The 25910-nt window shown below is 43.6% G+C and overlaps 1 protein-coding gene across 4 annotated transcripts in view; it reads right to left on the bottom strand.

Annotated features, from left to right (window-relative positions):
- tns1a (tensin 1a) overlaps positions 1-21905 on the bottom strand; it is a 64715-nt gene extending 42810 nt beyond the window's left edge. For 3 of the 4 annotated variants that reach the window (XM_053861182.1, XM_053861199.1, XM_053861191.1), the window contains exons 1-3: positions 21152-21905; positions 4208-4322; positions 1699-1736 (exon numbers count right to left, since the gene is read on the bottom strand). In XM_053861182.1, coding sequence (XP_053717157.1) covers positions 1699-1736; positions 4208-4322; positions 21152-21247 — 249 coding nt within the window. In that variant the 5' untranslated portion in view covers positions 21248-21905. Of the gene's footprint in view, positions 1-1698; positions 1737-4207; positions 4323-16331; positions 16626-21151 lie in introns of those variants that run through there. The other variant, XM_053861184.1, reaches the window with a different exon arrangement.
- Between the last annotated feature and the right edge of the window lie 4005 nt (positions 21906-25910).

Below are 25910 nucleotides of genomic sequence, written 5' to 3'. Positions count from 1 at the left end.
ACAATACTCACAACAACAAAAAAACGAATCCGTCAAAAAGTCTTAAGCCTCTTTCATTTTTTTAACATTAGATCAGTGTTACATTAGGTGTCTTGACCAGTGTCAGCTCATTATATTGCACAGAAAAAGCCCTCAGCTGCACGACTTCTAACTTGTTCTAACAGGTGACAGCTCATCACCACAGTGTAGCCTCGCTGCGCTGGCTCCAAGCCAAGTCCTGGGTACCTCTTCACCCCCTTAGATCCTTTGGTGGGTCCTCATTGGTTCTTTAAACTGAAATTCAAAGTCAAGTCATAAATCTAAACGCCTAAACATGCGCTTTGGAATACATTTTGACAATATGAATGAGAGACAATGACACTGTTTGCTAACTGCCAGCTCTCATTTATGACGTCGCCAAGGCTCTCCTGGCTCCGTCTGTGTCTGTTTAGTGTTGGAGTCAACACCGAGACCAAGAGGATGGAGGGTATGGCGACCATGGCAAGACCGCTACATTTGGAGATCAAGATCAAGACAGACAATATATACAACAAGTCTCAAATTCATGAGCTGCAGTTCATGGTTTTGTTCGAAAGAGACAAACACACATCGGTTAACCAATCTGGTGGCAGGTGAAGTAAGCAGCACCAACCTTATTGGTTAGCTGCCACCAAAGAAAAAACGTCGGAATCCATCTCATGCTTACCAATTATGACTGTATCCAACTAGTGCTGGGCTGATGAGGTATCATGAAACAGTGTCCTGATTTTCAGAGGCCACCAGATGGCGCTCTCTGCTCTTAAATCTTTGAATTTAAACAACCATTTAAACGAAACCTCACATCATTTTTAAACCAAGCGCGCCATCTAGTGGGCTCCGAAAATGTGGACAGTGTTTCATGAAGCCTCATCAGCCCATCACTAGTATTCACTGTCGGTCTCGACCAGTCTTGAATAGAAATCCCAAGTCTGTCCACTACAAGACTGAAACAGGGCCGAGTAAAAATGCATTTGAGACGGAGACCCTATAAAAGTGGTCTGGAGACCAAGACCAATCTAGAGCAGTGGTCTTTTCCGATATGCTCATGTTTGGAAAACAAAGGACGCTAGATTAGGGACGACACTCGAAACAGCATTACCTTTCTTAAACTGTGTTTGTTTTAGAATGAGTGGATGTGAGATGTGAAACTGAGGGCCGGTTTCACCTCAACACCAAATGACCACCCCGCACCACACTCAACTGCCTCTTTTGCTTCCAACATGATTGATGGTGAAGAGAATTGAGGCTGCCATCTCAGCAGTCCCAGAAGCCCGCAGGAACTGATCTTTACTGATGTCTTTCGGCATCCACGAACCTGAAACGTGAAGGGAGGAACTCCCAAAACAAGTCACGACCAAACGCTCATATCTCATGTCTGTCGCAAAGAACTGACTCATCCAAATCAAATATAGCAAATCGAAAAGCCCTCAGATGTCAAACAAAGAATCCTTGACAATCCCGAACAGTGCTGAGTCCAGATGGTGATCCGGATCCCTTCCAAAATTAAATTGTTTGTCCCTCGTCCCATGCCACATACTTCAAGCTATTTTGAACACAGACCAACAAACATAACCTCCTTGATGGAGGACATTATTAGCACACCGCCTGCCATGTGGAGAAATGTAACAACACACACAGGATCACGTCTTAAGTCTCAATAATATAAGGAACAATTCTTACCTTCACCTCACATTTTTTATGACAGGACAGACGGCATGCTGCAGGAGGAGACAAAGAACAAAAGGTGGACGTGATTAAACGCATGTGAAAAATCCCAAAACAGACATCTCTTTTTTTCACCTCACACTGAAAGTGAAACTTAACTTTTTTGTTTTTTTTTAACTTCTGTAAATATCTATCCTTTCTCATGACTCTCTCTTCAGTGAGACTTACTTTTGTCCACTTGAGGCCACCATAGATCAAGCAATTTGCGCTACTTGCTGGAGTTGATCAGGTTGAAATAAACAGATTTTTTTTTTTCATTTCTTTGCTCTTTTTCAATTCTTTCTCTCTCTTGGATAAAGCACCAATCTTGTAGGCGGATGGTGCTTTCAGGAGTATTGGAATTTTATATACTACTGAACAGGACCCTTGGCAAAAGGTCTCCCCAGCCTCCCCTAAACTGACATATCACATGTCACCATCACAGGTTGAAAACAAATATATTGTATTGGTTGTCCCGGTTTGCTCCCACAAAAACTGAAATACATCCATTTGCCAGTTGATTTTGACTAGCGGAGACTAGAACTGGAGATGTATGTAAGTCATGTTTACCACAGTGAGACAGGGTCCATGTTCAATAATCAATCACATTATGCGGTCACAGTTAAACATCTGACTTGTGCTGAATGTTTTGCACCCAAGGTGGACTTGAGCTGGAGAGAAATGGGAGAAGTGAAACAGGAGATGACAAACACCCAGCTGCAGTTGCTGGGTGGTCCAGTGCGCAGAAGCGCAGTTCTAAGAATCCTCCAACAATGACTTTGACTTGATGGAGGAAAATGGTTGTAGTTACAAAGAAGCACTCTGAGACACATTTACATGTGACTTTTTTCCCCTGTCATGTACTTGGAGATTATCATGTCTTATTTTTAATACTACTTTGGGCTGTTTAACTGCAGTGTCCACATTTGAAGGTGCTCTAAACAGCCATCTGTAGCACCTCTGTTTTAGAACTTCAGAACTTATGACTGAATATTTGTCCCTCCTTAGGACAGCAGTTTCATGGAAGTATAAATCATAAATATTTTATGATTCAGTATAATTTTTCCTCCACATTTGTTCCTTGTATAAAAACATATATAGAGAGACAGAATTCAAAAGAAGGGACAGTGACATTTTCACCACCCTGATACTTCTCTGTGACCTGCTCTCTGGAAGTGTTGGCACTGTCTCACTGAGGCGAGCATCACAGCCTTCAGGATCAGTGCATCTGGCTGCAACGCCAGCAACCACAGACAGGAGAACGTGTCTGTATGCACGTTCGGAAACATGCTTTATCCCACCGTGTTGGTGCAGAGCTGCAGACTTTTCGCTGGGTCGTGGAGGCCAGGATGAAAGGGAAATGACTGTTTCCTTTCCCTCCATTTTTTTTTCTTTCAAGTCAACCGGCTAATCCGTCCATTCCCTGATTTTCTGCCCCCTCATCCCTCACCCCACTTCCCCTCTTATCTAGGCTAATGCAGCAGCAGCCGCCTGTGCCCCTGCTAATTTTTACCATAAATCCTCCTGCCAAAACCCCCACACGGCCTGGTCCCTGCCTGCCAGGTTCTATTTGTCAACACAATTAGAAGAAAGTGAATAGTGACTGGTGCTAGGGCTGTTATGAGCAGTGTGTTATCTGCTTTTGTCCATAATGCCAATAGCATGCAGGCTAATGTCCTGCTATAATAGCACGCAGGCTAATGTCCAACTGATCTGAACGCTCAATACTCATTTAGAAATCAGTCGATTTTCAAGACTTTATCAAACATTACCAAATCCAGATGTTGCAGAACTATATTCCAAAGATCTACCCACCGACACTTTTTCTAAGGAATTTAAATCTGCTATATTACATTGGAAGCTGCTATTAGAGTAGCGGGAAGTTTGAGTCATAATTTGTGTTGTTTTTTGTGATGAAAAAAGTTTATATTTTGTCGAAATTACAATAATTGACAAACAATATTTTATTTAAGTTAGGTAAACATGTTTTACTGTTATTGTTTTGAGATGTGCAGATGTAGATGGATGGGAATACATTTTTTGTTCAGTTGTGTTGTGGAGGGACTCAGAGTCAGCGAAGCGCGAGGACAGCGAACCAGGACCCGTGTGGATGACTGTGCAGTAAACAGACTTCACCCTGTTGATGAGGCCAATGAGGTTTTTTTTCATTTTGTTGATGCATGTATGTCGGGTGAATGCTTTTCAGTTAAGAACAACGCGAGCCCTTGCTTAAACTCGACGGGCGTATCAACATTAGTAGGCAAACAAGCGCTCACTAGTGATGAGGCTTTATGAAACAGTGGCCACTAGATGGCGCTCTCTGCACTAAAATCTTTTGGATTTAAACAACCATTGCAATGAGACCTCCCATCATTTTTGAACCAAAAGTATCATCTGGTGGCCTCTGAAAACAAGGGCACTGTTTCATGAAGCCTCATCAGCCCATCACCAGCGCTCACAGAGCGTGAAGTTTGTGCACACTCACCTTTGCAGATGAGACCCTCCTTGGTGATGGCCTGCTTGCATATATCACAGCTCTTGGCCTTCTTGAATGGCTTCAGCTTGAAGGAGTGCGTGTGGACGCCCTCCAGCTCGTCTGGCTGCGGAATCAAGGAGGAAGAACGAGTCAGAGGAGAGTCACGTAGTGTGGACGCCTGACATGTCGACAGTGAATGGAAACAAACTTTGGCATTGAGTGGAGTTTTTCGTTTTGTTTGTCTCTGCCCTTTCCACTTGCTTGTTTTCATTTGAAAGCCACACAGTTCAGCTATGTGTGTCCCCCTTGCTCTGCCTCCTCCTCTTTGTTGCATACCCAGGTCATCTGCTTTAGCTTGGTTCCTCTTTTCATAAGTGTATTTTACTACAATTACAACATTTCATATTTTTGGTTACTAGTGATGGGATGATGAGGCTTCTTGAAACAGAGTCCAAGTTCTTGTAACAACCATTTCAGTGAAACCTCACATCATTTTTAAACCGACAGCACCATCTGGTGGACTCTGAATATTAGGACACTGTTTCATGAAGCCTCATCAGCGCATCACTATTCTTAATATTCTTTCCACATTTCAGTCATTTAATGGGGTATGAGAGTTCATGTGATTTTCATGTGACTTGATCAAGTCCCGACCACTATTTAAAAAACAGACCATCACCATCACATGAGACGTATTGATTCCACTGGTCCACCAACAAAGCATGCGTTGACTGCGACGTTTTCTAGTTGAGTGACTGTGCCATGTTTATGATGAGACAAGAAAAAGGTTGGACCCGCAACTGCTGCTGTTGTGCATTTGCAGCACAAACAGGAATGCAAGCAAACAAATTGCAATGTCAGCGTAAGCCTGTACTACGCTATTCTGCATGATGAAAGCAGTTAAGACAATCAGAACTAGGTCACCGGTGTTGATGATCATCCACTGCCTTCCTTTAGTAGGACTGAACATAGAAACATGAGAAACCCTGATGACAATAAGAGCTTCCATGGCCCTTGTCGTCCTTTGATAAAGGATCAGAGGAGGCACAGTACGCCAGGTATGAGAGAGGAGCTTCAGTGCTTCACAGCTCAATTTACATGCCCATTTTTTTTCAGACAAAGTCGTAGTTATTCTAAACTGAACTGCAAGGTCACCCATTTATGGTTAGCTAACGCAGCATGATGATACTGACTGAAAATGTATAGTGTACAAGCCTCAAGTGAAAGAGCCTGCTTCATTTTGCTGAATGAAAGTGTTGAAGAGTTAAAAAGAAAAAAAGAACCTGATCCAGAACGTCCTACAGGTGTCACACTGTAAATGTCTTTCTCAGTCTATTGAGAACTGCTCAAGAGTGTGCATGTTAATCCAAGCCCGACTGGAGATGCCAGTCTTCTGCCCACCTCTCTGACTTAAGGTGACTTAACATCAGAAAGAATCTGGATAGATCTTTTTGGAGAGAAAGTCAGTTTCATCACAGAACAACTCAATAAAACACATCATACATTTGAATCACTGAAATAAAGTGCAACTTCAATGAAGCTGGGCTCGTCCTTATTTTCAGGAACACAACATTTAGGAACCAGCCAGGAACAATCGGAATATCACGGAAAACATGATCCTGGAGTGGTCAAGAGCACACCTCAAATTTTATCATCCGTTTTCATCAGACCCACACCTGTCTACAGTCACCTGACCAATAGTACTGTCTCCAGCCGCTATTCTGCCTGTCAATATGTATTTTCATTCACTGGTCTCCCCGGCACAACAACTGCTTCAGAATGAGTACGTTTTGAGAATGAATTTAGTGTGCATGCAATATGTACAGTGACATGGACATTTGACTTGTATTAGTTATTAGAGAATTATTATTCATAACAGCTGTATATATATAATATTTCCCCACAAACAAGCTCATTCTTCTTAGCTATTATCCTTCTCAGTCATTCCTATTGTAAATAGCAAAAACCAAAACCCGACCCCTTATACAATTAATGCTGGAAATAATGTGGCAGCCTTTAAGGTAAAAAAAAAAAGCCCTGAAATAATGAGCTTAAATATGTCTTAGACGTTCTCCATGTGCAATATTTAGACCTCAATAGATATGTCAAACCAGTGGCCTAGTAAGTTTGGTTGCCGATTCACGTCAGACCTAAGACTTTTAAATTAAATGCATGGAACAGATGAGAAGGTGACTATTTTTTTCTGAAGGTCTGAGAATGAAGAAAATAAATGGGTTCAAGACAGTGCACTTGTATCATGCATGGAAGAAGAGGGGAAAAGGGCTAGTGCTCGAACTCCACTAGGGGTTCATCTTATGTGTGGGTCCCATCGTGTCAGCCCCCACCTTTATTTACTGGTAGAAAATATTGAAAAAAGAAAATAGCATCTACACTCACTAATAGTAACAGCTTCAGAAATTTTTGGCAGGGCAATACATTTTCACAAAAGGATCAATTGATGCTAGTGATGGGTAGATGAGGTGTCATGAAACAGTATTGCCAGGTTAATGAAACAGTGCTCTAGGTTTAGAAATGATGTGAGGTTTCATTGACTTGTTCAAGTCCAAGCATTTGATATAAGATAGCACCATCCAGTGGCCCCTGAAAATCAGGACACTGTTTCATGAAGCCTCATCAACCCATCAGTAATTGAAGCCACTATAATGTGTTTCATCTATGAAAAGGTGGAGAGCTTTAAGGGAAAAAAAGAAAAGTAAATTCTTATATTTAGAATCGAGTTTCATAATCTCAGTCTGACTTCATGAGGGCCACATAAATACAGGCAGAGGGCCGCACTTTGCCCAGGTGTCACCTGTTCCCGTGGTGTCACCTGACCACACATAAAAAGTTTTTTCAATTTTCACACAAACAAATCAAGTGACATTGATTAAAACTACAAGACATGTTGGATATTTTCACATTTAAAAAAATCAAATTTGCTGCCAATTGTCACTTCCATAAATAATACCTAAATGTCCTCCACATTTATTTTTTTTTGCCCAAGATCAGGCTTAGCGGTTTTCACTGGCCTCGCATGCCGCAGTCCCTTTGCCTCAATGCGTTGGACAAAGCCGTACACCCCTCCATATCTTCCCAAATCTTAATGGCTTTTGTCACAGTGGCCATAAGCTGCAGTGAGGAATGGTTGCTGACCTTGACTGCAGAGCCTGATGCAGCACACCACGGGAAAAAGACACTCACTAAACCAATGACATCATGTAAGAACCGAAGCATTTGTGTATTTTGTCATTTGACCTCATTTCACGACATACAAGATGGGACATGTTTCGTCCTCGAGCAAGCAACTCTCGGCAAATGCTAACTCACCGCACGACTACAGGTTTGCATTTGGCTTCACTTGTCCTAATCATGAAGACCTTATTCAATGACCTTCACAGGAATCTGAGAACATACAAAAACATCAGGTTCAACACGTCTAGCACGACAAGCCTGACTTTCCTGAACTGTGGTAACTCCAACTACGATAGACTTGGAGCCCAAGGCATCTTCAACTACCTATCAAAACTTCTGATTCACTGAGGGGAAGACATTCCTTAGCCAATGTGGAGGTGGAATCTCCCAATATGCTCCCTGTTTTGTTGTCAACAAGGTGTTGTCTACGGAAGGGGATGGATTATGTTTAAGCTAGTGATGGGCAGATGATGCTTCCTGACACAGTATTGAAGGGTTGTTGAGGTTTCATGAAACAGTGTCCTGATTTTCAGTGTCTGCTGTAAAATGTTTGGACGTGAACAAGTAGTTCAAACTAATTCATATCATTCCTAAACCAAGAGCGCCATCCAGTGGCCTCTGAAAATTAGGGCAGTGTTTCATCAACCCTGCAATACTGTTTCATGATGCCTCATCTCCCCATCCGTTGTGAATAGACATATATTTTTGTCGCGATGGACACGTTAAAATTGCTTATTTCAGTGCGATTTTGTCTTTTAACACGTTTTAATTTTATAATGTTTGAAAATCCAACCGACTCAACATCTTTTGGGTGTCCTTTGAGCTGAATGACATGTGGCCAGTTTCGCACTATGCTGTGATACTGAAGACACATTTGAGTGTACATTGTTAATGCTCACTAGGTGTCTGCTGTTAAATTGATAATAAATGTATGTTCCCTCACTGATTATTGATCATATGAGAGTCACCTGGACAGAGTCACCAACATGGTGACTGCCATAGCAACAGGGAGCATGGTGGATGCTCTGCTGAAAACACATTCCGCTGCTTTAACATGCTCATACCGTCATTTTAATCTATTCAAATCTTGTTAAATCAGAATCACTAAAGTAATAAAGGTCTTTGATGAATGATATTTACCATTCATTATGAATAGATGATCGAGAAAAAGGCGTGTACCAGGCAGTCCGACTTCTGGAACCCTTGGAGTGGCTTGCACTGCCGTCATAGTTGGTGACCACTAATCTGAATTTATGCAATTTGATAAACCTATACCACTTCACTGTCAGACAAACTGATAGATCATCTGCCACCAATTTGAAAAAAAATTCAAGAATTCAACAAGTGCCCTGTTGTCTTCAGGTTTGGACTCACAGCTCGGGGTACAACTTTAGCGAGTGACAACAGTGTGGCAAGGAAACAGATCACAGCTGTGAGAGATTTCTCTGATCCTTGCCTACTCTCTTAGGTCTTATGGACCAAACTTCACACAATTCAAGGGGAAAAAAAGAATCATATAAAGGAGAGACAGTGATGGTAATTGCTAAAAGATAAAATAAAACACTGCGTGTTCATCCTTAGAAAACACTGAAGTGAGATTTAAGGTGCTTGAAAACGATTCACTTCGTTGTAATGTAAAGATCTTCGGACACAATTGTGATGGTTGGTCATGCATTGCATTTTATGACAGTTACTCTAACAAGTATTTTGTTTAGAGGCAAACCTGAAGCACAAACCTGCACAGATACAGAGACAGTTGAAATGTTTCATTGTGCTGGTGACACTACACATGCACAGACAACCAGTCTAAACATTGAATTGAGGAATGTCAGCTCTACTGGGATAGTTAAATACACAATTTGAAATGGATGAAACCCCCTAAACAAATCCATGTTCACTGCAATAAAAGCTACTGTGTTGGAACTATCACACAGAACTAGATGCCATTGCTGCAATGTTGCCATGGCAACTGGGGTCAACATGGAGTGCAGTGGAAGAAACAGGAGATGAGAAGGAGAACCAAGACAAACAGTGATGTAAACAGTGCTGTGTCCTTCCACAACTTGGCTACATCTTCACTATGACTGAATCTTTGTTTGCGACAATATGCGGCCATAAAGGGAATGACCCTTGACCCCACTATAAACTGGTCGATAATCTAGAATTTGGCAGTTAAAATGTTAATGGATTGGGATAATAGCGTCATGAAAAAATAAAGAGCGTTTTCATCCAGGTTCTTTCATCACTCCTTCAGCATATGAGCAGTTGGAGGATGTATTTCCACAGCATTTTTAATGACTTAGAATCTGTGTTTATTTGAAACAACATGAATCCACACAGTCAGAATCCAACTGAGTTTGGAGAAACCGCTCAGAGCTGGAGGCTTGGAAAATTTTTGTGGCAAGAGTAGACAGGAAGCAGAGGACAGGTGTCTTCTGTTGTTGTGTGTTTGTGTGTGTGTGTGTCATCTGAGAGACAAAAGGGGCAGTAAATCACGGCTGCACTCTTCCTTACTAACGGTGCACTTAGCTAATGAATAGCCTTGTTGTGCTACTGTGACCGCGACCCCACTTGGTCGCAGAGACCAGCGATGAGGGACCAGGAGCTCAAAGGCACCTTTCTCTCCTTCTCACAAATAAGGTGCGACATCTCTGATGGTTACAAAACACACAGTCATATGCTGTGTAGACGACTGATGAAATGAGCCAGAAACTACCTTCTGGATTTGTCTTTACTCATGCTTACAGTGCAAGCACAAGCAGGCGAAACAGAATCACTTCTTCTATAAAGTACTGCACAACACAGGGTCAGTCCGAACATCAGCAGTTAATATGAAAGATGGCTTTATTTTAGTTATCTACCATGACCATCACCTGCACAGTACTAACAGGTAGAACAGAATTAAGGTTAGAGCTGGAACCGACCAAATGAATTCCTGTCAACCACCGCTGACTGTATACAGTACAAAAAGTGTAGGTAGTGGTCAGTTAAATATCAATGCCTTAATGATACAAAATGTTGATGAATGCCATCTGTGCTGAGCTTGGAATGGATCATAAAACATTGCATGACTTATAACGTCAAGAGTTGAAATGAGTTAGGAATTAGGAATGGAGACATCAGCCAAGAGAAGCGGGGTTGAGTAGTGGCGGGTAGATGAGGTATCATGAAACAGTATTGCAGGCTTGAAGAAACAGTGACCTGGTTTTCTGGTGGCCTCTGAAAATCAGGACACTGCGTCATGAATCCTCATCTACCCTTCAGTACTGTGTCATGAAACCTCACAATATGTTTCAACCTACGCAGGTACATCAGCAGAGCCACACCTGCCCAACTTCAAACACAACACAAAATCAAAAGGCGGTTTTGCAATGTGATGCCAGGTGAGACATATTCTACTGAGCTGAGAAAGACAATAGTCCAAAGGACTCGTTCCCCATCTTTGAGATGATATTTGCTCTTACTCAACTATTTTTAAAAGTAAAATGAATCCAAAAAAACACTGTGAAGCTCTGAAGCTCACAGAGTTAAAACACATTTCAAACATTTGACCACAGACCAAGATTATATTCTTTTCAATTCCTCTTTATTAGCCTTTTAGGTACCAAAGTTGCTAACGTTGCAGCACTTACAATAGCCACGCTGCCAATATGAAGCCTAATGTAGTTATGACCTGACATAAGCAGATGGTGAGAAACATATACGGCTGTTTCCATCAAAGTTTAGGAGTAATCAGAGTTTGAAAACCCTTGGAGACAAGGGTGGTAGTAGTTATCCAGTCGGAGAGTTACAGAGAGCAAGAGGGCAAATTTGACTGTCTCAGATTGAAGAAGAAGAAGAGCGGAATGTGAGACAGAAAGTGAGGGCATTGTCATTGCTTGAGAGGTGAGGATGAGCATCACTAGTGGATCAGAAAATCATCTTCAAAAGTGATGTAATCCACTATGGCCAGTCATAATACACAGATGAGTGAATTGACTTCTATCATCTATTACATCTATTACAGGATTCAAGCTGCAGCCTTTTGAAATAGGCACATCGAAATTGAATAGTTCACTGAGAAAACTCTAAAAGGTTCGTTGCAAATAGCTCCAGAGGTTTTGACTATGACCACATCCACTACCCTACAGACAAGTTTTCAGGGGCCTGTTGTGTCAGTAGATTGCCGATGGAGAGGGTAAGGGTTCAAGACAAATGAGAGACGAGAACAACAGGTGTCCAGAAACGTCTCATGACCTTTATTGTGGTTAGTCATTCTTCATGAATACAGTTCCATCTGAAGAACCAGTGAATGGAAGACTTTCTCAAAACAACTGGTAGTTATGGTTTATAACCTGCTGTTTAGCCCAGACTTCAGCAGTGTGAGTGTGTGTTTCGGGTGGTTAGATTTAGGGTGAGGCTGAGGAAAGCAATGTTTTTGCACTGTACGACACTTTGTTCAACTGTTTTGCGCAGTGTGCAACATACAGTAAATAAGATGGCTTGGAAACGTGCTTACGTTTTAAACGCCATGCTTTCAGAATCAAATCACCTCCTCCAGCCTTAGATCAATGCGATCCAGTCTTGCAACATGGGAGTATGGATAAGTGTACCAGAACAAAGATGGGATCTTTTATTCATGGAAGTGAATCAAATAAATCCCAGTGGAGTGACTGCACAGGCCGGTCGCCTGATTGTTGCAGATCTCTTCCTCCTCTCTCCGCTCTCTTACCAGTGAGTCGAGGAATCCTTTTGACGGATTGTGAGGCTGAACTGAAGCAGCAGAAATCCCGCAACAACAGATGTGTGTGCGAGGCTGATGTTGTTTGTGTGCCGCTGTGTGATCAATAACAGGTTTACGGGAGACACAAAGATCAATGAGCTCTGATCATGAAGTCACTGCCGCTTATGATTCATTAGTCCGTCGCTAATGAACTCCATTGTTGATTATCACCCACCAATGTTGAGGAATACTGTTATTAAAAATGAATTTCTCCTGTGCACTAAGAGGGAATCCAGAAAAAGTAAGTAAGTATGATAAGGGGGTATAGGCCATACACTGCCCAAAACCAATATGGCAACTTTGGAAGAAGCATTGTTAATGGTCAATAACGGAAGGAGCGTCAAAATATGAGCGTATGCAACGTTGAGCGAGCACTGGGATTATTTTGAGAGCAAAAAAGGTGATGTGATCAGAGAAAAACCTGTTTTTGAGTCATCTAGCTCTGTAGAGGGAATGATAGGGGAGAGGGAAGGGGCGGGATTTGCGCTGTGTCTGCAAGTCATTTGCATATTAGTATAACGTTCAGTGTTTGGTGAAGCTCATGCCTACAGAACCCCAGACCTGACACAGCAAAAAATAAACAAATAAATATTAGCCACAAAATAAGTAAAACGGAACAAAGTACTAAATTGTGGCCAAGTACAGTGAAACCTCGGTTTTCGAACGTCCCAGATATCGAACAAATCAGAGTTCAAACGAAAATTTAGAGATTTTTTTGCTTCTGATTTCGAACGAAAATCCAGAACTCGAATGCCCCCGAAAAAAGCCGGAAAAAAACATAATGTGCGCGGACCGATCAGCTGACCCACGACACGCTTTGTGTATAACGCAGCCTCTGTATGCAGACGTGTCCCGTTAGCTACATTTACTGACTGCTTTTTCTTCATATTGAGGTGTAAAACCTTTCCTGTCTCCACACTGGACCGTGGTAGAGTGTCACAGGGGAGGTGCTCTCCACACCTCTGAGGCTGGAGCGCTCACTCCAGGGTTTGATGTCCTGTTGTGGGCTGGAGCTGGGACAGGGATGAGGCGAGTCTGGGACAGAGCGTGACTTGGTTTATGACTTTGTCACAGCCAAACTGCACAGAAGCGCACATTCAGAGCTGGACACGCACCGGGCACCTCTTCACTTCTGGAGAGACGTCACTCACTCGGCAACCCCTCCCACATGCAGCGGCCACACACATAGAGGAACAGCGCACCTGCAGCAGACACTCTATATTCACTCCTACAAAAGCCTACTTTAAGGCCTTCTGGAACGCATAATTTCTTTTTCCATTGTAATGGGAAAAATTGATTCAGATTTAGAACAATTCGCTTCTCGAACGGCTGTCTGGAATGGATTGTGGTCAAGAACCGAAGCTCCACTGTTCGTGCAAATCGAGTGCACCTTCTCTTGCGGCAGCAATAGCCTACTTTTTTCAATGCCTGTACCCTTTTTTTCAATTAAAAACAGAAAATAAATTTTCAATGTTCTTTTATTCAATGCCAACGTAAGCTGTCCCTGTTCTAGCCCCATAGAAACACGGCCGGAATAAATGTAGAGCATGGAAAGAAGTATAAATGGGCCATTATGGGGACCTTAGAACAACCCTGTTTTTAAATCTATTCTTACATTTTGAAAGTGCATCCTTTGCTTTCTCCACAACACTCGAGCGTGGGCTCATCACAAAGCAGTGCAACCGTCCATGGTCGTATTAGAGAGGGGACAGTTTTCCTCTTGCACATTGGCCATACACCCGCATAGAGTGGCGGCTCTCACCGTGGTGCAGCAGTGACTCCAATCAAAGCCTAATTGATTTTTCGAGTCACTATGGGACACTGTCAGACAAACCGTAGACATGATGGAGTTACCATACATCCTGGTCTCCAGTGTTTCAGCTGCTTTGTGCCGTGTAGCAACAGCAGGATACACATAATGACCCATCCAGCTCTTCCGCGAAAGAAATACAGCTAAACACAGACATAAATAAAGAGGCGCTGAGGAGATGACACAACAGTGGTTACAACAGGTTAGGGAGGAGAGATCGCTGGCCATAAGTCATGGACAACACTCTTGTCAGCTCGTGGTAGAGGTTAGCTGTCACTGTGAACAATGAACTGTTCTTTCTCATACCAGGAGCATCGGTCACGTGACCCCATAATCCTGTCTTTGTGAGTGTTTCCGTTTAATCCTACGTAGTAACTCTGACATTAAAAAGTATCTGTTCCATGAATGCAGTTGTCTCATTCTTTCTCTTTAAATCAAAGTAACATTTCACAACCAGTACCTTATAGTCTTTCAAAGCCTGACACCCCTCAGGTCATGATCTATCTCAATGAACTTCACCTGGATTGTGTTCAGTCCACCATTGCTCTAGTTCATACCATTTTTTATTCATTATTTCAAGTCCTTATTGCATTTGCAGGAGGGAAAAAAAATGACTGAATGTGACGTTCTATAGTCACATCAAGAAGAAAGGAAAGTCATAGGGAAAGTTGTTTGTGGAGGATTGTTATTCACAAAGCTGTGATGAATAACAGTTATTTTACAGCTGATATTTATCAGCTTTCCATGTCATATGAGGCTTGAGACTCTATTGAACATGTTGCATGTACATTAGATTCGTCATGTACTGTTTCCATTCAGACGTAGTTGTGCTTGCGTTCCTTCCTTCTAATGTTGTTGCATCACTACAGGATGTAGCTGGTGGATCAACATTTAAATGAGCACTATGGCAGTGGAAGACAAAAAATGTTAAAGGTGAAATCTAAGAGAAATGCTTTGGCAAAAGAAACAAAATATATCTCTTGTAGGCAGAAATTATGGAAATGATAAGCTTGTGTACAACAGTCCAGGCACTGCATTTGTGTTTAAACATTTAGATCTTGACATACTGTACTCTTGCTTCACTGGGGGAAACTTTCACTTCAATTTAGAGATAGATATATGGATATAGGTTGTGACCTATGTGGATAAAACTACATGAAAAATATGGGCCGGACATCTGGGGTAACCTTGTCTTCACATGGGAAACACTGATTCTCTCTTTAATATGTTAATAATCATATGGCTGTTGTTGTTATTCATAGAGAAGCTGATTTGCATATGATCAAGCCGTAATGAGAAGGCAGCGTTATTTGCCTGCATCTGTGGCTGTTTCTGTCAGCATGTCAAATTCTTTATTCTCTCTCTCTGCGAAGGGGGTGAGGATCAATTATTCATCACATGTGTTTGAGGAGCTTTCGCTGAACCTCTGTCTTGTTGCCGCTGACATCCAAACTCTGGTCACTCGTCTCCATGCCTGTGTCATCGATGAAATAACGCTGCCTTTACATCTGGACGAGTCGTCGATGCGCTTTGCATATGAACTGCGTGGGAGCTTTTCTTCCACCCTGCTTCTTTTCCCTCACATTCAAGTGGCTCTTTCCTCCACTGCATGCTACTGAAAAGTAGGGCAGATGCCTCATTTAACAGTTGGGCATGAGCGTTATACAGAGCAGAAAGAGGCAATAGTTCCACCTACGTCTTGAGAAGGACTCGCGTTATGCTGCAACCTGATTTGAGCAAAGCTTGTCTCAACGCTGGACAAATGTCCACCCTCACCTTTAACGTCAATATTTACAAGCAACAGTGGTGAGACAAATCATTTGTATGTGCAGAGGGGCAATGTTCTTTTCCAACCCGGGACAGCCTTGATGCTGTGTGGCGAGCCCCGGTCCTGATGCTCCCAGGCAGTCCCAGATAGCAGGAGAAGCAAGCACCAGTAGATTAAATTATACAAGAGAGAACAGAAATAGCTGGAGTGCGGAGTGGACTTGATGCAGGAACACACTGACACGAGTTGCCACAGTGTGGTCAACTAGATCAGCACTGCCCCAAGATGACTCTAAACTGCCCATCAAATACTTCTTTAAAACAGCTTCTTTTCCTGCCCCTTTGTCCTCCTCCAGGTGCTAGTTATTGGAGGGTTTCATAGCCTACGTTAATCCTGCCACGACATCCTTGAGAGTCTCTCGATATGCAATAGTAATGGGATATAGTGTGCGGGTGTGATCACGCGAGGTCTGTGAACTGCCCACCTGTGTCATCATGAATGGCCACTCACATCATTCCATTTAGCACAAGCTAGCGAATGTATTCCGCATAAAGCCGAAAGCTTTTGTCACATCTATCCAAATTTCTATCTAGTATCTTACCCAGAACATGCAGGAGAGGCAAACCCAGGTCCTCGCCCTCCCCGCCAGAGCAGAGGGCATAGACAGAGAGACAGAGGGCATCCTGAAATGAAAGGCTCCTCTGTCGAGATCTCTGTCTCACAATAGAAATCCACGATATTCCAAGAAATTCCTTACATGCAGAGATAAATCCATGCTAGAGGTAAGGTGCACAAATAGATGGGACAGAGATGCAGCTCTCGCTTTTCCTTTTCTGAGTGCCTCCCTCACTCCCAAGCTTGTTCCACCGTGTTCTTCCTCCCTCTCTCTCACTTGTTTGCTCAGTCACTTCCCTCTCTCCTGATCTGACAGAACTTTATTCCATGCAGGGTGAAACCAGGGAAAGGGAGAAGTAAAAGTCGTGCTATTACTTGTCCTCCGCCCCAAACACTGGCAATATGGTCGTTACTATCCCGTTCCATGCACGTGCACACACAATAGACGGGAAAAGCCATCGCCTCTTCCTCCTCCTCAACACTCACCTTTATCTCTTACACCCCTGGACTCATGTTTTCTACAACATTACTTCAATATTCCATTGTCATTTTCCGTTCCCGTTTCTTTGTGCAGCTGCACCAACACGGGCTCAATATACCTTGAATATCCTCCTATGTGAGCCATCATGGGAGCTGCGGTCCCCAGACTCAAGTCACCCAAAATGAGTTTGGTAACTTCACCTGAGTTCAGCTTGTTGTCTCTGTAAATTTTGTAAAAGGCAAAGCCAAAGCCAAATAAAACGTGACTGTAACAAAATGCCCACCACAGTCACATTAAGTACGCCGTTCAGCAGAGGCACAGGGATGAGTTCAACACTGGATCCAGAGAACATGTGACCAATTGTTTTAAAAATGTGTATCATAATAACTATATAGCAAAGCAAGAACTGTATTTTACACAAACACACGCACAGGCACACACACACACACAGGATGGATACAACTGGCCGAGGCAAAAGAGGCACAGTACTCACAGACTGACTTCCTGTCAGGTAAGTCAACTTCATGAAACACATGACAGACAGCAGCATGAGGTCATGCTTATGACATAAATAACTAATCATAATCAATAAATAAATAAAGCTGAAAGGTTTAAAAGGGTTGAAATGGTGAAACCCAGTTCTGAAATGTGACAGAAGACGCCAGTTTATAGCTCCTCAATGTCCATAACCCCATGTTATTTTATCGATAATGTATTGCAATGCTGCCTCTCAGCAAGAAGGTCCAGGGTTTGAATCCAGCTATGAACCATCGCGGATGGAGTTTACATGTTCTCCCTCTGCCTGTGTGGGTTTTCCCCGGGTCTTGGACTCACTAAAATTGAATGGTGTGTGTGCTCTGCCATGGACTGGTGACCTGTCCTGGGTGTAGTCCTGCCTCTCACCCAGTGACCGCTGGCATAGGCTGCAGCACTGCCTGCAACCCTCAACAGGACTAAGCACTGCTCAACTGTTGAAATCCAAGCACTTTGTCAAGTCAAGACGACTGAAGACCGAAAATCCTTGTTAATGCTGAAATAAAATCCAATCCTTTCAAAACCATTAACTGTCATGACATACTTTTTTTCTCTCACAAAGTGTAAATTGGGTTTTTCCCACTTAGTGGCAAATGGCTCACGTCATTTTTGAATATCACTTTTATTGTTTTGAATCTTCTTGCAATCATTCTGTGGATTGTTTTGCTTATAGCTTATAACTAGTGCAGTTATAAGATAGTATAACTAAAGTATTGCTTGTCTTTTCTTTTTTTTAAAGATATTTATGTATTTAGTTACATTTCAACAGCATATCCAACCAGTACCTTTTTTTGTTGGGGTGGGGTGGGGTGAGTGAGGGAACTGCGACACAGGTTCTTCCCTCCGTAAAGGGATTTTTTTTTAAAAAGCACCCGACAAACTGTATCTGAGGGAGTACAGCAAAGTGTTTAAATTCCATGCGGCGGTGAGGCATATTTTATCAGACCACAGTGGAATCCATAGCAGGCTAAGAGCCAATTCATTTTGAAAAAACAGGCTTTATTGATCCGGGGTGCTCTCCATCACTTCCACTGGAACAGTTACCTCGAGCGATAGGTAAACTTGACACGGAATCTGCGCTCGTGTGTGCGTGCTCTATTAATATACTGTCAACAAATAAGAGCTATACTGAGACTAAGCTGTTCTTAAACAGATTGGTTCGATATACAGCCTACATCATCGCCATCCAGGTTCAGGCATAGTTGCCTCCAGCCTCCACGTGCGTGAATGTCTGAGCGATGCCATTTGTTGCGTTAGGTTTGGTAAGGCTCTTGGATAGTTCAAGTGGCTTCTTCTTCGGTGAAAAGCATTGATTTCAGGCCTGCCGTTGGGAGTGGTGTATTTCTCAGTACAACATTTCTACACAGTAAGGTCAGATTCTTAGTCCCTTATTCCCACTGCAACAGACTGCAGCTCAGTATAAACACAGAGTCAAGCACATGCACTTACACATCTATAAAACTATACCAGTTGCAAGATTCACACAGAGAGCAGGAGAGGGAAGAGATGTTGAGTAATTCCACAGTAGTTAAAACTTCTGGCGCTGAGCAATCCATCACATGAAAACTTAATGCTACAATAACCCGGGATCCATCTTGGGGAACGTCGTCTCAGTGAATAGTGACGCACCAAATGCGGAGGACGGCGACTCTTTCATACCTGTGGACAGCTGGCCCTCCCTCGTCCGAGACTCGCCATGCAAATGCAACCGGGAATGAAAGGGATTCATATTTTAGCAGCCGATACACTGACAGACTATTTGTAGGTTCCCTTCTTGGCTGTCTGCAGCATTGCCTGATCGGAATTTATTGGCCCTGAGGACTTTGGTGAAACGAACGAGGGAGTAAACACTTAATAGCGAGAGAGGAGCCAAGGCAATGAGACACAGAGCAGAGAATAGATGGTGAACGTGCGGTGGAGTCTGTTGCCATAGTAACACAGACTTTGAGCATCACCAGCGTCCCTCAGCGTTTCCTTCGTGTCTCTGCACATTCACCGTCAAATACGCAATTGCAAATTACGCAGTCCATCTCCTGTCGCTCTAAACTGGTCCCTGTATGAGGGGACGGCTTGAGCTTGGTTGCCATGGAAACTGAAAACCTCACAGCTGCTGGTGTGGCGAAGGCAGACAAGCTTTTACCTCGCCACTTTCAACCTCCCATGCCATGTGACTGTCATGTGACTGTCACTAATGCTGCAGCTGGGGCGAATACGGTACATGCTGTGAAGGAGAAAAAAAAACATGGAAAAAAGGACTAAAATGTAAGAGGATCAAAGAGAAGAGAGCCTTGACAACAACCTCCCCAAAATACCTAGCTCTGTAGACTACAGATAAATAACTTGATGCCAGTTTAGGGGTTTCAGCAGGGAAAATCTCAATCGCTCTTCTGGCCACCACCAGAGTTCAGTTCATTTAGAGGATGCCTGCTGAAGTTATTGGTATTCAATCATCAACATGTGGGAGGTCCATCCAAAAGTTGCTCCCCACTTACTAGCAAAAGACTGTTTGTGGGTTCAATATTTTTTTTTTTTAAAGCAACTGATGTAGAGGCAATTTGTGCTCGCATGAGTCTGCACAGTCTTCCAGCGTTCAGATCGCACAACACCACAACCACTTACTGGAGCAGGACTGGTATTACGTGCCATGTGTCATGTCCAGCCAAAAACACTCTTCTCCACAAGACGGCACGCGCACACACAGCCCTACACACACACACACACACATCTTCACACTCAACATTCATACAATAATGCAAGCGCGTGACAGTGGTCGGATGGCGCACGGGTGTAAAGATAAGGAGCTGCGGCAATTGGGAAAGGGGGTGGGGGTTTGGTGTCGGGGCTTAGACTGACGGGCGGCTGCAGCACCACACTCCATATGTCGACAATGGCAGAATTCAAAAGGAAAAGAAAAAAGGAAACGAGGAACAAAGAAAAACCGTCACTTTTAATCAGCCGTTTCAATGGTTGACATTTGTAGCTGCAACACAGACGGAAGTTTCGAAGCATGCAGCATCACCAACACTGAATGATGCTTCGAGACAATGATGGGGAAATTTGTTGTAATGTTAAAGTATGGGCCAGTGATGAAGGCTTTGTTTTCTTGTCCAAGGCTCACTTCTGGACCCTTTCAGGTAAATCCATCTCCTAATGCGAGTCCAACACCAATATCCATAAGAGGGGAGGCAACTTATTCCTAATATATCATCAAGAGCTAGTTTGGTGTGTCAGACATGAGCACAGGTGGAACAACAACAACAAAAACATTCTATAGAAATGAAGCAGGAAGAAGGGGATTTAGAGAAATGGAAAGTTTGAGATGGGCACGGCCAATCCCACCAAAGGATGGTGCGTTACAATTCTGCAGTTGTGAAGACAAGGTGACCCAATGTAGAATGTTCACTCTTGGTAGTTCCCTGGAGTGCCAGCGGGCACCAATGGTAAATCCAAATTCTGATCCCAGGGCTCCTTTTGTATGTGGAGCACCTGCCTGGAGACCCTCATAGATGTAACACTGACCTTGAATCAGCACACCAAGCAGTCCACCAGAGCCGATGGTCCATGACCAGTCGCCCAGTTCATTTTCGCAGTTACGTCATGTGCGGGTCTTGGTTAAGTCAGCAGTGCGCAAAGTGACAGATAATGGTTTGATGAAGTTCCACTGGCTATGCATCATGCAGATGAGGATTCGGAATTCTTTGGCTGCCTCAAAGAAATTCACCCGCAATGGATGAAGTGAACATGTGCAGGAGTCATCCGGTAAGTTCTCCAGCCCTTCTGTGATGTCTTACCTTCTCTCGTTTGGCCCCCCGCAGAGGAAAGAAGCAGGAAAAGAGGAACTTGCCCCAGCTAATGACGGCAGCCAGGCACCAGTTGAGGCGAGCCATGCCTGCGTCTGTCCCGTTTTGTCTTCCAGCCTCCTATTTTGCTTCAGCTCCAGAAAAGGATCTTGTCAACCCCACCAAAATAAATCCCTGCAGAAGACAATCCCCCCCTTTCCCAGATCTGGGAGCCAATGGCGCTTGAATTCGGTGGGAATTTTCCTCTCTGAGCTGGAAGGAAGAATATTAGACTTTCTGTCTGGCTGTGTCTGTATTTCCAATTTGGGGTGAAATGGTGGTGGTGGCGGGGGGGTGTTGCGAGGCCACAGATGCCCCACAAATGGACTAGTCTCTGGGAAAGTCAAAAGGGAACCAAAGGCTAGAGCTGTCTTCCTGTCCTTTCATCCATCTGCTTTTTTTCCCTGCAAAGCCAGGTCTGGAGGAGTCGATCCTCAGAGTGAGATGAACACTGGTGGCTGCGTAACGCAAAGAGCTCCTCACTGCTCGACGACAATGTTGCACACACACATCAGCAGGCACACACACTCATGAACGCTCTTCTGAAAAAAAAAAAAAAGAAAAAGATTTTTTTTAAAAAAGCACTGTCCTGGCTTATACATCCACAGAAGAGCCCCCTCTCATCACACAGCTCCCCTCCAGGCTCAGGATCCCCGGTGCTTCGCTATCACACACTCCTCTTACACACTCTCTCTCTCGCTCTCGCTCTCTCGCTCTGTGCTGCTTTCTCACACATACGCACGATGCTGCAGCACTTACTCAGCCAGTGAGGGTGGAGGGGAGTCAAAGTGTGAGGAGGGGGAGAAAGACAGAAATGACTTGAAGCAGAACAATTGGAAAGATTGGGGAAAAGGAATGATCGGAAAAGGGAAGGGGGTGTGTACTGAGTGACGCTGCGTGTATTCAGCCCGCGTTCAAAGCAGACCAGGAGGTGTGCAGTGAAAACCAAAGTGCGTATCAAGTAGTGATCACGAGGACGTGGAGGAGATACAATGAATGGAGGGAGAGAGGCAGATGAGAGACATAAGGGAAAAAAAGGAGACACAGCAGGGGTGTCTCTTGAGTGCAGACCATTCACGCACAAACATGCGCAACACACACAAATGGACCGGCAGCAGTTGTCACGATGGTGCTCAAACAGCGCCGAGTGAGATGATTGTGGCGTGTCTGGAGAACTGGGTCGAAGGAGGAGCAGGAGGAAGGAGAGAGAGGAGTCAGAGAGGATGGCAGGTGCACATTCTGAGCAAATATGCTGCAAAGACTGGTTCACTGTGCTGCAGTCTCTCTACGCTTCAGTGGGAGCCCATTTTCACTGCAGAATGCTTTTCTCTGCTACACCCCTCAACCCCCACCCCCAACAACACGGCACACCGCCGCCGTTACACCAACGTAATCACAACACATCAAAGCAATGACTGAGGGAGCAAAGTGTGGGGACTATGCTGTTCTGATGTCCACAGCCTGAACGTCGACTGAGTGACACAAATTTCCTCCGTATTGAAGGTAAATCTATCATACCAGACACGGCTCTGGCTCCTTTTTTTCTCATTAACCTCTCATGACACCCCTGTGTCCTTCATTCACAGCAGTTTAAAATGTTTATCGTCACAAAAGCGCAGAGGCAGACGTGGGAAATTGGGCAACTTCAGTGGACTATGTCAGCTTTGTCAAGTAACCAGCTAAACCTTTGTGCTGACTGAGTGTTTTTTTTTCAGAAACAGAACACATGCTTACATGCCTTAGATAGAACCAATGATTCCCATAGCAAGCAAAGACTGGTCCTGTGAAAGAGCCCAACCAGTATAAAACCATTTAGAACAGATATTGGATCACAATGAGTTGTGCTTCAGATCAAACTACAAAACATGCATTTGCCTTGCTAAACTTTCATGCTCTCATAACCAGGGTAGGAGTTAAGTCAGCCATTCATTTGCTTAGGAAACTATTGTTTTGTCATTGTTTAATAGCTTTGGTTTTGTCACAAAACCTGGAACTAACTGACTGGAGACAGGGTGAGTTGATTTAATAATCTATACACAATAAATACAAACAGTCAAACAACGAGGAAAGACAAGGGGATTGAAGGGTGTCGTTGAACCTGGAGGAAAACACCAACAATCGAGGATAAAACCTGAATTGAACTCAAACTGGAAGTTAGAGACAAACACGGAAGTAAGAAGTAGAGAAACCTCAGTGGAAGTTGAAATAGCAGAGCAAACAGATTCTCTGTTTGGTCGTGCTCAGAACACACTCACAGAAGAAAACTAGCAACTCAAGCACCAGAGGAATAACAGGAGAACACGGGTAAGCACAAATTTCATCCAAGGAATGAGGACGGTACATATTGAACATTGTAAGAGAGCGATAGAATGTGGAGCGCCTCAAGGCTCAGTTCTGGGACCCAAATTGTTCATGCTATATATTGTGTGTGAGGTGTCAGAACAACTGAACCATGTATTGTTTACAGATGACAAATTCATTTGACATTGGAGAGTATCTGAAAGCATTAATTGAGAACAGTGAAATGGAAAAAACTAAAAAATGACTCAATATGAATGGACTCTCCCTGAAAGAAAAAACTAAATCCAAATGCAACAAATGAAAAGATATTAGAGCGAGTATAGACAAGTAGTTGACATGGAAACAACACATAACAAACAGCAGAATGAAAATATCCAGACAGCTGTGTTATGTGAACGTATGCCAACTCTTCTTGAATGAAAGAGCATTGAGAACACTGTACTCTGGTACTCCCACACCTGTTTCTGCTACAGACAGCTATTAAAATCATACAGTATGTAAGGCAGATTGCAGAGCACATACCAAGGAACTGTTTGCTAAAGCAAGAATACTGAACTCACCTGAGCTAGTAGAGAGACAAACACTTCTGGTCACGTGTAAAGCCAGAAATGGACTGCTACCGGATCATCTCAAACAAACTTGTGACGAAGAGGAGCAGAGAAGAACCACACTGAGACGCATGTTCCCTGCAATAGTGGGAGGGAACATGTGGGACTGACTGACAAGGGAATGAAAAACCTAAACAACAGGAATTTGCGACAACGTGCTGGCACTGAGCACCAGGTGCCACCACCTTTTAGGCAAAGCAGGAAGCAATGGGTAGATGACCTTCAGTTGCTGGGCTACATCTAGTGGGAGAGGAAAGAAAAGATGACCAAGTGAAATAGGAAGGAAGAGGAATCATGAGTATCTCCCCTCAAAAGGCGTCTCAGGAGGCCTTACTGGGCTTATGGATGAGGGAGTGGGACATGCAGGGATCCTCCCCCAGACAATAACCTGGCCAGGTAATGTGGTATTGGATGACAAGACCCCACGAACTAATATCCATTCAGTTAACTTTGTGAGTGGGATGACTGTCAATGATGACTGAAGAGGCGGAAACGTTTCCGAGTATGTTCGGCCACCAGAAACTTTGAGACCGTGGATGGTAGGTAAGTTTGGATGAGTGTCCACACCGAAGGATTTAGGAGTGGACGGAGGGAAGAACATAGAGATTGGGGCAAGCTTTGTGCCGGTCCTTGGTCTCTGCTGGACCATTCTAGCAAGTGCTTCAAGTCCAGAAGAAGGAACAGGCAAAAACTGGAGAACTGGTCTGATGACAAAATGGGTACATGAACACAAACAGGACGCAGCTCAACAATGAAAAGGGGAATAAAAAGGAGTGGGAGGATGAGAAGTCCAAAGTCCATACATAGTTGTTCAAAGTTCTGACAGGGACCTGCTCTTTCAAGTGGGAGCAGAGAGAAACGGGCCAAGAATGGGAAGTGCACTTCTAAAGTAAAGTAGGAAGGAGCCATACCAACTCCGTATCTCTATGCATCGTTGAATTTAGACATTCAGTGTGTGAATACATGACGAGAGCACATTTCGTGGTAAGAAGTTTCCATGATGAATTCCTGCACTCAGACATAATAAAGCAAGATAATGACAGAACTCATCCCTCTTCATCCCAGCTAATCCCAAAGACAGTGCTGCAAAGGCAGAGGTGACCTGCGTGGCCCCGTGATCAATGAGAGAGTCTATTAAGTGAAGGTGCTTTGATCCGTAATTTTCAATGACACTAGATCATTGTAGCTCAGTGATCCTCGGAGATACAAATGACTGGCCGAAGCAGGAGTAGACAATCAGACTGACGCAGACCACGGGTGACAGGTTTGTTTTTAGACAGGGCAAAGTATCCACTGGGACACGAAGGTGTTTAGAGTCGCGGTATATGAGCGTTGACACTTCTGGGGCCGGCTGCCAGCAGAAACTCAGTTATCCTCCATGTTGACCAACCTCCCCCCAACATACACACGCTTCCCACCTGTCCTGTGGAAGCAAGAGAGAAGTAGAGATGCTTCTGAGCTGAGATAAACTGGGCACTTTCTGCTGCATCATACTCTAATTCGTTGAATCGGAGCGGATGCAAATTATAGAAGGGAAAGTTACGTAGGAGAGGTTAAGCACAGGGGTCCATGAGAGAGTGAACGTCGTACTTCATGCAAATTCAACTGAATTACATGAATATTAGTATTTCATTGTGTAAAATATGGCAATATCTAAAACTGACCTTGTGTGATCCATCTAAGTTGTACGAAAAAGATAAAAACAAATAACGTGGCCTCACCTTGTTGCGGTGTGTCTAGAGTAAAACCAGGTGCTGAAAGAATGAGGTGACAAAAAGATGATCTCTGTCTCAGATCTATGG

This window comes from Synchiropus splendidus, chromosome 1 (assembly GCF_027744825.2).
Source record: "Synchiropus splendidus isolate RoL2022-P1 chromosome 1, RoL_Sspl_1.0, whole genome shotgun sequence".
NCBI classification, from domain to species: domain Eukaryota; kingdom Metazoa; phylum Chordata; class Actinopteri; order Syngnathiformes; family Callionymidae; genus Synchiropus; species Synchiropus splendidus.
Note: the sequence above shows the minus strand (reverse complement) of the source record. Positions and strands in the feature narration are given on the sequence as shown.